Source organism: Myotis lucifugus, unplaced genomic scaffold (genome assembly GCF_000147115.1).
Source record: "Myotis lucifugus unplaced genomic scaffold, Myoluc2.0 scaffold_473, whole genome shotgun sequence".
In the NCBI taxonomy this organism is placed as follows: domain Eukaryota; kingdom Metazoa; phylum Chordata; class Mammalia; order Chiroptera; family Vespertilionidae; genus Myotis; species Myotis lucifugus.
The window spans coordinates 27012-39231 of record NW_005871521.1 but is presented as its reverse complement, the minus strand read 5'-3'; the positions used below and the strand labels follow the sequence as shown (position 1 = coordinate 39231).

The following is a 12220-nucleotide window of genomic DNA, read 5'->3' as shown; positions in this document are numbered from 1 at the left end:
CCCGCAGCCTTTTGCAGCCTCTCGCTGCGGCGGGAGCTCGGCGGCGGCCGCGCGGCACCGGCACGAACTTTCTTTCCCGGCGCGGGGTCGGAGGTCCAGTCCACTGCTCCCTGGACTGTGTGGTCCTCGGGGGCCGCGGCTTCCCGGCCCCGCACCCGTGCTCGGCCGTCCGGATGCCCGGGTGCCCGCGGGGGTGACAGTATCCCGCGCCACCACCCCGCCGGGCGCTCCTGGCGCCCCGGCCCCGCGGCTGCTCGCCCCCTGTTCTCTCCCCCGTGCGCTCCCGCCTTTGACGTGCTTCGCCCGGGCTAGAGGGTCCTCGGAGACGCCCGCCGTCGGACCCGGGCATCCCTGGACCCTTGGCTGGGATGCGACCACTTTCCTCTCCGCCACCTGTGGGATGGAACGGCGTGGACATCCCGGTTCGATTCCCCGTGGGGCACTTGCCGGGGTTGCGGGCTCCATCCCCAGTAGGGGGCGTGCAGGAGGCAGCCGATCCATGATTCTCTCTCATCATTGATGTTACTCTCTCTCTCCCTTTCCCTTCCTCTCTGAAATCAATGAAAATATATTAAACAAACAAATTTTAAAAAAAAGGCCTGGGAAACACCCAAGGAGCCCCCGGCGCCACGGAGGGGAGGCCCGCTCACAAGCTTTAAGAAACGCCCCCCAGCCTGGCCGGTTAAACCAAAACAAACCCTTCCCCGTGTGCTCTGCGCACACCCAGGGCCGGCCGGCGCCCACCCGGTGGTTAGGAGGTTTGCCTGCAGCAGGTAGGAGATGTTGGAGTGGAACACGCTGGTGTTGACTTCGGGCTGATGTTTCCTTCACGGTTGAATTCAGGTTGCATTTCCCCAGGTCCCCTGCACAGGTTGGTAGGACACACCCAACGCGGCTTTTCTTCCTGGCGAGTCTTGCTTATTCTCCCCAGTTACTCTCCACGTCCACAACCCAGACACCCGAGGCAAATGAAGGTGCTGACTCCGAGCGTGCGTTTTACCGGTGTAGTTCATGCAGGTGGAGTGTCTGTTTTAAAGAGCTTTGCAAGTAGCCGGCAACTTTTTTCCCCCCTGATAATTCTTGCCATCATTCATATTGTTACTACTACAAAGATTGGAGAGTTTGGACAAAAGGTAGGTAGCATAAGGAGAAAATGAGTTACTATATACTTTAATTTATTTTTAAAATATATATATATATATTTTTAAATATATTTTATTGATTTTTTTACAGAGAGGAAGGGAGAGAGATAGAGAGTTAGAAACATCGATGAGAGAGAAACATCGATCAGCTGCCTCCTGCACATCTCCCACCGGGGATGCGCCCGCAACCCAGGTACATGCCCTTGACCGGAATCGAACCTGGGACCCCCTCATTCCGCAAGCTGACGCTCTATCCACTGAGCCAAACCGGTTTCGGCTAAAATATATATTTTATTTATTTCAGAGAGGAAGGGAGAGGGAGAGAGAGAGAGAGAAACATCAATGATGAGATTCATGGATTGGCTGCCTCCTGCACGCCCCCTACTGGGGATCAAGCCCACAACCTGGGCATGTGCCCTTGACCAGAATCAAACCCGGGACCCTTCAGTGCACAGGCCGAGGCTCTAGCCACTGAGCCATACCAGCTAGGACTATCATTTAATTTACATGAAAGCAATTTATAAACTATGCAATTATGTATAAACTCAGTATTTACGGAGCACCTACTGTGTGCTCCAGTTTTCTAAACAGATACTCCCTTCCCCTCCCCTTCACGGAGTTACATTCTACTGGGGGCGTCTCAGATAATAAACAAATAAAATGTGTGCTCCGTCAAATGGTGTTAAGGACTGAAGAGGAAAAGCAGGGGAGAGGGAGAATAGGGAATGAGAAGAGGGTTGCAATATATATATTTTTAATCATTGTGTTTGGTGGTTTAAAATCTTTTTTTTAATTTTTTGTTAGTCCTCACCTGAGGATATTTTTCCATTGATTTTTAGGGAGAGTGGGAGGGAGGGGGAGAGCCAGAGAGAGAGAAACATGGCTGTGAGAGAGATGGCTGTGGATTGGTTGCCTCCCCCACAAGCCCTAACCAGGGCTGGGATGGAGCCTGAAACCCAGGTATGTGCCCTTAACCAGAATCGAACCCGGGACCCTTCTGCCCGCAGGCCAGTGCTCTATCCACTGAGCCACACTGGCTAGGGCGAGGGTTGCAATTTTAAGGAGCGGTCGCCAGGGAAGACTTCTTGGAAAAGATGACCTTGCAACATGAGACTGGAAGGAAGTGGAGGGTAATTGGTCCACCTCTGTAGGGGAGGAGTGTTCGGAGGAAGGGCACTTGCAGGAGCCTGCAGGCGGAGTGGATGAGCATGTTTGGGGGAAACAGAGGCTGGGCTGGCCTGCTGGAGGGAGTGATGGGAGAGGAGTAGAAACGAGTCCAGGATTAGGTGGGAATGGGAGATCAGAGTGTAAGGCCTGCAGGCCGTTGTCAGGACTCGGCTTCCACTCTGAGACTCATCGCTTTGCGTGGAGAAGGGATAGAATCAGACTCGCTTTCTAAAGAGGTCACTCTGGTGGTTGGATGGAGAATAGACTTTGTTGGGGGGGGGGGGGGAGAGGGTTGGGCAGTGGCAGAAGCAGGGACATCAGTTCCGGGATTCTTGCCATGATCCAGGCCAGCGATGATGCCACTTGGGCCTGAGTACCGTTGGCGTGGTGGGTTTCTGGATACATTGAAGGTCGTAGAGTCCACAGGAGACTTCCAGAACACCGGAGTTTATCCTGAGGAAGATAGAGCAGGCACGTACTGAAGTGAGGCTCATGAGAGGAGCAGTTTAGTGGGGAGAAGGTTAGGAGTGGGTTAGAAGACAATAAATTGGGTATCCAAGTGGTTACAGTGCCGACCTGCAGACCCACGGGTTCAATTCCCCGTCAAGAGCATGTACCTGGGTTGCAGGTTCCCTGGCCTCCGGGAGGAATGCATGCAGGAGGCAACCAATCAGTGTGTCTCACATCAGTGTTTCTCTCTCTCCCCACCCCCTTCCACTCTCTCTAAAAATCAATTGAGAAAATATTCCCAGTGAGGATTAACAACAAAAAAAGATTCTTATTAACAAACTGACCCTCTAATCAGATTCAGAGAGTAAAAAAAGAACATAGATTCTGGAGATTTTAGTGACCATGGTGAATGGTCTTTTTAACATTGCTGAATTTGGTTTGCTAATATTTTGTTGAGGATTTTTGCATCTATTTTCTTTTTACAAATATATTTTTATTAATTTCAGAGAGGAAGGGAGAGGGAGAGAGAGAGAAACATCAATGATGAGAGAGAATCATTGATCAACTGCCTCCTGCACGCCCTCTATTGGGGTTTGAGCCCGAAACCCGGGCATGTGCCCTGACAGGAATAGAACTGTGACCTCCTGGTTACTAGGTCAATGCTCAACCACTGAGCCACGCCGGCCGGCCTGTATCTCATGTTCATGAGGGATGCTGGCCTATAATTTTCTTTCTTTGTAATGTCTTCGTCTGGTTTTGGAATCAGGGTAAATGGTGACCTTGTAAAATGAGTGTGGGAGCCTTCCTCCTCTTGAATTTTTTGGGAAGGACGGGTGTTAATTCTTCTTTTGAGTGTTTGGTAAAATGCACTGGTGAAGCCATCCTGTCAGGCCCAGCCTTCACTTTTAACGGGGACACCCCGTGTGCAGGTTAGGAGGAGGCTGCCGCTGTAGGAGACCTAGCTTCTCATCAGGTCTCTGACGTCACCTGTGTGGTATCTTATTCTTGGGGACCGGATGGAGAAGTGGACACAGGATGGGCAGTTAGCAACTGCACTCGATCTAGGTACCTGTGAGCGTCCCCCCAGGAAGCCTCTATGGGCCGCCCTTTCTGACCCTGTTCCCACCTGTCAGCTCGCACCTCCTCCCCCTCATGGTGACCTTGCAGCTTATTTCACGGAGGAAATAGAAACACCCCCATCTCGGTCCTCCCACCGCCAGACACACTCATCTCCTGCATCTATGCTGGCGGGCGCTGTCGTCCTTATTGCATTAGGTGGCCCATCCCTGTTCTTCTCATGTGGACATTGGCTCGTTTTCATTCTGCTTACTCACCGTTCCTGAAATGATCTCTCATTCCAGTTTTTCATCTGTTTTCAGTTCTCCTGCCATAGAAACGTGATAAAACATTTCAGCTTACAAATACTCTATAACATCTTTCTTTCTAAAGATAGGCTCCACCCTTCAGGCTAGGCTGGGCGATATGGGACTAGGCTTGGTTCTTAGGCACTAGGGCAGCCGTGGGCAAACTACGGCCCGCGGGCCGGATCCGGCCTGTTTGAAATGAATAAAACTAAAAAAAAAAAGACCATACCCTTTTATGTAATGATGTTTACTTTGAATTTATATTAGTTCGCACAAACACTCCATCCATGCTTTTGTTCCGGCCCTCTGGTCCAGTTTAAGAACCCATTGTGGCCCTCGAGTCAAAAAGTTTGCCCACCCCTGGACTAGGGTCATCCCTTCAGAACTAGCTTCAGCTGTTAGGGCTGGACTGGACAAAAAAAGAAAAAAAATACCAAACCCTCTCCTATTCCGGGTCCCCTTCAAGCGACCAACCGTTTTGTTGCCATTCTTTAGGACATATTCAGGGATGCTAAACTCTGGGCTCAGCCCCAGACCCTCATTCCTGCCCCCTTCCCACTCTCTCTAGGCCCCCACTGTTGAGTACGTCACCACTAGCCACCAGCCTGTCCGTGCGGAGAGCTCTATCGGACAGCACTGCTCTGGGCTCTCACATCCATCCAGTCCCTTTAAAATGCGTCTGCACGTGCTGACCCCCAGGTTGAGTCACCCGTGCCAGCCTCCATGGGAAGTCCAGCTGCTACGCCAGCTGCCTGCGAGACAGCCTTTCCTTGGTGGCTGAGCGCTTGTCAGACTGAACACGGCTAAACGGGATGTGGTTTTCCCTCTCCTCCTGCCCCGTCAGCAGGGCTACCCCTCACACAGGTTACAAAACCTTGTCTCCTCTTTGGGGGGCCAGGGGCTCTGAGGGCAGGTGGAAGGAGACTTCCATGCTTAGGAGCGACTGTTCCAGGGGACACCTCGGTTTCCTCTTTCCACATCGCTCTTCAGTCCCTGAAAGCAGGGGCGAGTGGCTTTCCCCACTCGGTAGTAGTTTTTACCTTTTCCTCTCGCACTCGGCATCCATGCATCAGACACACGCGCATCTCAGTATCCCGGAGTGCTCTTTGCCCAGGTACCCTCCTGGCCCCCTTCCTGACTTCCTTCACATTTTGGCTCAGATATCACCTCTTCACACATACATTCCTGTGCACCCTAAGAAAGTCCGAACCTGCCTTCACAGCCGCCACTCAGGAGTTACTGCCCTCTCGTTAGTGTTTGCACCTGCCCACGCCTGGTTATGCTCAGGCAGTTCACACCCAGCACTCGTTTCTGCCAGGCATGAATGTTTTTTAAAATATACTTTCATTGATGTCAGAGAGGAAGGGAGACAGAGAGAGAGATAGAAACATTAATGATGAGAGAGAATCATGGATCAGCTGCCTCCTGCACGCCTTTTACTGGGGATCAGCCTGCAACCTGGGCATGTGCCCTTGACCGGAATCGAACCCGGGACTCTTCAGTCCACAGGCCGACGCTCTATCCACTGAGCCAAACCAGCTAGGGCAGGCATGAATATTTAAGGAGCACCTGACCAGGCCAGAGCCATGTCTGGAAGTATTAGAGGGTTAAGTACCAGAACCTAGTCATTTCCAGTCAGTCTTTAGATAAAAACAAGCAATAAAACCTCAGAGTTTTAAATGTAAATTTTTGTGTTTCTTATCTTTTCTACAATCTTTATCTTACAGCTTGGTCATGAGCACCGACAGTAACTCTTTGGCACGTGAATTTCTGACCGATGTCAACCGGCTTTGCAATGCAGTGGTCCAGCAGGTGGAGGCCCGGGAAGAGGAGGAGGAGGAGGAGGAAGAGGAGGAGACACACATGGCAGCCCTTGGACAGTACCTTGTCCACGGCCGAGGATTCCTCTTACTGACCAAGCTAAATTCCACCATTGACCAGGTAACATTTTCACGTCAAATAACTTTCTTCTTCAGTATATTATCGTTAATTTTGGGTCCATAATTTCTGGGTTACATAGTTTCTGAGAGTCTCTAGATAAAGTCCTGCCTCTCACATCACTCCCACAAAGACAAGTAGCCCCATTTAAGGACATATGTTTATTTGGATACTTTCCAAAATGATTTTAGAATTGTAAATGGCCTTTCTTGTAAAGTGGTTTCATATATACTATGTTTGCATCCTAATATCAGTGCAGGAGAACTGTGATTATTAATAAAGTTACAAGATTACAATAGAGGAGCATATGAATTTGCACCTGCAATAAACATCAGCCATGTGTTTGAAAAATTTCGTGTAAACTATGTTTAGGCAGCTTGCTATATGTGGGGTGAAAGTAGAGAACACTTTGTGTGAACTAATAATTACTGATCCTCTAGCTTGTATTCATGTACGTTAGTACATTGTGTGTTTGCTGAGAGGATTGTATGACGGTGGTATTGTGTTGATTCCTTCTTCTAGAATAAACATTTTAAAGCCAGTAGGAACTACAGACATGTTTTCATCCAACCTCCATTTGTAGATGAAAAACAGACGCAGAAACATTAAGTAACTCAGGTTAACCTGAAGCCCAAATGTGATTTATATCTTTATTAAATTTTAGGAGAAAAAAATAGTTATTTTATGAAAGAAAAACTCTACCATCTGCTTCCTGAGAACGAATTAATGTAGTCAGAGAGTATTTCAGTTAACTTGAATTGATAAGATTATAAGGTCTCCGTAGCACCAGTTTGACGGGCATGTCTGACCACTTTAAATGTCACTGGCGTTAGATGTACTCTTATCCATTGTTAAACCTCTGTGATATGACAGCACATTTCTAATGAATACATTTGTTGGATAAATACAGACACTAACACTGAACACTGCCTCTGTTTTCACTGTAAGCTCAGGAACCCAACAAATATAAGGAAGTATTTGTTCGCTGCGGTGCTCACCTGTCACGGAACATTCTGGAATATTTGCAGGTTTATGTAATTTTATTCTTTTTCATCAATGTGGTTTATTAAATGTGTCACTAAATGTAATTTAAGTTTTATATATTTGTGTGACCAGGAAAAATTATTTGTTAGACCACATGTAGTGATTTTTTTATTTTGAAATCTTGATGATTTCATATTCATCTCATACTCTGTTCGTTTTTCCCCACATTAGAACAATTCAGTGCTTTCTCTTTTTAAAAGATACTATATAAATAGCATCATAAATATTGAGGAGCAAATGTTGAGAGAAACTGAAAAAGACCCAAATAATTTCAGAACTACGTGATATACATATATTCGAAAAATCAGCATTGTAAAGATACTGTTTTCTCCAAATTGATCTATAGATTCCAGTGCAATTCCAATCAAAGTCTCAATGGGTTTTTTTTAAATCCTCACCTGAGGATATGCTTACAGAGAGGAAAGGAGTGAGAGAGAGAGAAACATTGATATGAGAGAGAAACATCCATTGGTTGCCTTCTGTACATGCCTCGACCGGGGATCGAACTACAACCCAGGCGTGTGCCCTGACCGGGGACTGAACTGGCAACCGTTTGGTGCACAGGATGATGTTCAGCTCACTGAGCCACTCTGGTCAGGCACAAAGGCTTTTTCTTAATGACAGCATTATTGAGATATATTTCACATGTCATAGAATTCACCTATTTCATATGTACAAAATCCAGTATTCATTAGTGTCACAGCCAGTTTTAGAATATTTCCATCACCTCCGATAGAACCCCTATGCTTTTTCCTGTCAATCACCTATTCCTTCCACTCTCCTGAGTCTAAGCAAACACTAATCTACTTTGGATCTCTATAGATTTTCTGCTTTTGCTTTTAAGTCATGAAATAACTTTTAACATATTATTCAATGACTGCAATCATTCAAGTCATCATTGAATACTATGTTTTCCTATGGTGATATTTTTTAATCCCTTCTTTTCCCCATCACTTACTTTTTGGAATATCTGTAGCAGTGATAGTAGGAACAGTGGAAGTAGAGTGACATTAATAGCCTATTAAAACTAGGGCTTATCAATATTTAATTGCTTAAACCAGGGAACGAAGCATGGTCATTTGGATCCTGAAGGGGAATTTAATTGCGCAAGATTTAATCATTTAAGGCGGAGTCAGAACGCTAGGTTCCAGGCTACACATCTCAGGAGGAACTTGAGCTCTCACGCCCCCTTCTCCCCTTACTATGTGTAGTAAATGCACAGATGTTACGTGTACATTGGGATGTTCTAACAAATATATTCACCTGTGTGGCCACCACCCCGTCAGTGTGTAGGACATCCCACCCCTTAGGGAGTTTGCAGGCTCTTTTCAGTCAGTCCCTCCCGGCCCCTGCAGGATGCCGCTGCTCTGACGTGTAGCCTCTGAGGACGGTTCTGCTCGTCCTGGGACTTCACGTGAAGTATGTGCTCTTGTGTCGCAGAGGTTCTCCCGTCCGCGTGAGTCAGCAGCTCATGCCTTCTGTGTCTGATGGGCGTCTTCTTGTCTGGAGGCCACGGTTTGTTTACCTTCCTCTGCTGTTTAACCGTTTGGGTCAGAGCCATCTGGCTATTCTGAATAAACCTGCTGTGAATATACTTTCATTTCTCCTGGGTACATATCGCGGCATGCAGTTGCTATGAGAAGCAGCCTGTTTTCAAAGTGGTTGCGCCACTGCATTCTCACGGCCATGTGTGCGGACCCTGAGCTCTCACAGCCTCTCTCACCTGCTGCTGTTTGCATCCCTCTAACAGCTGGCACTGCCCGTCGGTAGTGGCGGCATTGTGGGTATGAAGCCGCATCGCGCTGCGGTTTCGGTGTGCAGCTCTCTGACTGCTAATGGCATTGAGCACTTTTCTGTGTGCTTACTGGCCATTTATTATTTCCTTTGTAAGTGTCTGTTCAAGTTTTGTGCCCATTTTTTTTTCATTTTAAAAACAATTTCTCAGAGACGGTGAGTACATGAAATCAACACTGACCATTGTACTACACAAGAATATAAATTATGCCATGAGGAATCACAAGGCTATGTGTACATTAACCCCCAAAATTAAATATAAATTTGCTGTGCTTGTTATGCATGACTTTCCTTCTTCCCCTCTTTCCCTCTTTCTCTTTCTTTCTTACGTTTGGGTTGTGCCCATTCAGCCGTGTTAGTTCTGGAAACAGTCCAAGTTTCTTGGCATGTCGTCCTGAGGTCCTCGAACGCACTGCCCCAAGCCCGCTACCTTTGCAGCTTCAGAGATAGTGGTCTGGTGTGGGATCTCAGCCCTTGCTTCTCCCGACTCACTCGCCCTTCCTCTCCCGTCTGCCTCCCGTGCTGCCACCCCTTGGATGGCTAGGCTGGGCAGTTAATATAAAATCCGGTCTAAACAATCACGTCGTGAAAGGGATCGTGCCTGACACCTGGTCGGCGTGTAAAATATGTTTCCTGAATTAACTGAAAAATTACCAGCCAATGAGACTTCTTTTACTGGGGCTTATGCTATGGTGAATTGAAAAAGGAATGACAGTCATTTCCCTGCACAGGGGAAGCATAAAATGTGAGTCCTGCATGAGGAGTGGATGATTTGTATAGATGGGCCGTCTAGGCTCGCCAGGGGCGGGATCTGTCTGTGGCACGTGTTGCCGACCATGGCACGTTGAGAACATTCCACTTGGATGGTAAGAGGTAACACCATTATTCCTCTGGACGCTGTGGTTTGCAACAGCGGGCTGTCCACAAATAAGAGGGAAAGATCTGATGACTTGTAAAGGATTAGAATACGCATGCGGCTTCTTTAGGGCTGGGGAGGAGAAATACCTCTGGGCGTATACGATCACTGAAAGGTACTAGGTCTGGAAGGTTAGCGAGAGCACCCCGTGGTGAATTGTTAGAAATGGTGGTGATGGTGCAAGGAGGGAACCGTGCTCCCCTGTTGCATCGGGCAGTGGGAGATGACAATGTCCTCAGGGGCAGCAGTGCCAGCGGAGGGGGCAAACCCCCAACCTGCACTTGCTTCCCTCTCCCTTTTCGGGTTTCCAAGAGCTAGTGGTGTGGGGGCCACAGGCATGGTCCTGAGTGGGGAGGACAGGAATCCTGGGTGTGTGCGGGATGAAGGCTTCACAGGGGAGGTATGGGGGGGCTGGGCCTGGAAGGCAGTGAGCCAGCGCGCCCTTAGCTCAGTGGGAAGGAGTAGAGAAGTCCCAGGCAGCGTCCTGCGGAGCCAGGAGCTGGAGCCTGTGCATGGGGCAGTGACCATTTGCCAGTGTCCTGTTGGGGACCCAGGGCTCAGCGACAAGGACAGCGTGTCCGGAGCACTTCACACATCCTCGAGGTTTCTGCAAGCTCCCGTAGAATGTTACAGTCTCTTCTGCTCAAGGGAAGTGCCCAGAATCGGTGTGGAGGTTTTTAAGTATAATTGTGCTGGATACCTTTTGCTGGCATCCTACAAAATGCTGAGGTTCAGACAGCCCGAGCTATGCCTGGAAGGCACCTGGACGTCTTCAGACTTGTAAAGAATAAAGTCTTTCATGCAGATAGTGTTTATAAAAACCCAACTAGGTCCTAGGCATTGGGTGCAGAGGGCGTGACTGCTAAGCACTGGGGCCTGTGCCCTGAAGTCCAGGCTTGGAGGGAGGGCTGGGAAGTGTGTTTGAGAAGCTTCCCGTGGTTTGGAGGTAAATTCAACCTCTTGTGTGCAGCCCGCGAGGCCGTAGTAGGTCTGGCACCGCCTGCCTCGCTGACCCTGTGCTCTCCCCGGTCCGCCCTTTCTATTCTTTAAATGCTTCCCAGGAGCTGTGGCGTCCACATCTTTGCATGGATTCCTTCTCACCAATTAAGTATCTGCTCCAGGGGTCCCTCCTGAATAGGCTGCAAATGCCCCCTTATCCCTCTGTCACCCCTCCTCTATTCATTGTCTTCATTGTATTTGAAACCGTCCTCATGCGGATCTGACGGGTCACCCTGCCTCCTCACTCACCATGTGAGGAATTACACTTGACTTGTCATTACTTCCTTGGCCACCGTGTCCCAGGGGTCCCGCTCCAGTTCTGTAGCTCCAGTCACGCCTCTGACTGACAGGCTCGCTCCTTTCTGTGCCTCCTGTCTGAGCACCTGTGCCACACCCGGGCCCCGACTCACGCCACGTGCCTTCTGTTCTCTAACTGTGTGTGTGTGTATCTTATGGACCAAACGAGGGAACCTTCTCCAGGGCTCGGACCATCTCCTCCAGGAGGGGTAAGACAGTAAGTGCTGTAGACACAGTGTGCTGACCGTAAACACTGGATTACCTTCACTAATACGTCTTTCTTTTTACATATTACTTATTAATGTCCGTTTCTCTTTTTAAAATTGTGTTCTCTGAGTCTTACATTTAACTGCATGAAGGTGTTTTTCTAATAACTTTATATTATTGGTTTGCTAATTAATAGGACTTAGCTTTTCATTTTCACCTGGCAAATTGGTTTTTCGTAGGTGAGGAATTCTTGCAATGTGCATGGTGCTGTGGCAGCTATTTTAAAAAATCAGCAAGAACATGCTAAATACCGTCAGCTCCTCTTACATTCTTCTGTCTTTGGAAAGGTTTATAAATTGAAGAGTATCACAGCTTTCGTTGGATTTGAGAGGAGTTAGTTTGGATCTTAGCTTCTCAAATGCAATCTTTCAGGGGCAAGGATTTTTTGGTTAAAAGTAAGACAAGGTATTAGGAATGAATGAGCCTCCTGCCCTCGGAACATGAAGGGGTTTTTCATGTCTGATCCAGGCGCTGACCTGCAGAGAGGAGCTCCTCACTCTTCTGCTGTCGCTCCTCCCGCTGGTGTGGAAGATTCCTGTTCAGGAAGAAAGGGCGGCAGGTATGTTCTCTTTCTTTTTTTACTGAGTGGCACTCCCCAGAAATACTTCGCGTGATGGTCGCTTTTAACTTCAGTCTGAGAGAATATTTGGTATCCGTTGTATGATTTTGAAATAATTTGGGGAAATCGTAAAGTTCTTAAGTTACATCAGGGCTCTAACCTAAATACTGGACTATGTTGGAGAATATAATAAACCCCTGTATCTTAATCTACTGCACTATTGCAGGAGGCTTGTAAAATGGCATGAACAGTGTGGTGATGTATAGCCTAGAGCAGCGGTTCT

At 48.0% G+C, this 12220-nt stretch overlaps 1 protein-coding gene across 3 annotated transcripts in view; it reads left to right on the top strand.

Moving 5' to 3' along the window:
- The window catches only part of LOC102430474 (lysosomal-trafficking regulator), a 44091-nt gene that overhangs the window by 5839 nt on the left and 26032 nt on the right, over positions 1-12220 (top strand). For all 3 annotated transcript variants that reach the window (XM_023744553.1, XM_014445641.2, XM_023744554.1), the window contains exons 2-3: positions 5851-6064; positions 11847-11937. In XM_023744553.1, the coding sequence (XP_023600321.1) occupies positions 5858-6064; positions 11847-11937 (298 nt within the window). In that variant the 5' untranslated portion in view covers positions 5851-5857. The remainder of the gene's footprint in view (positions 1-5850; positions 6065-11846; positions 11938-12220) is intronic.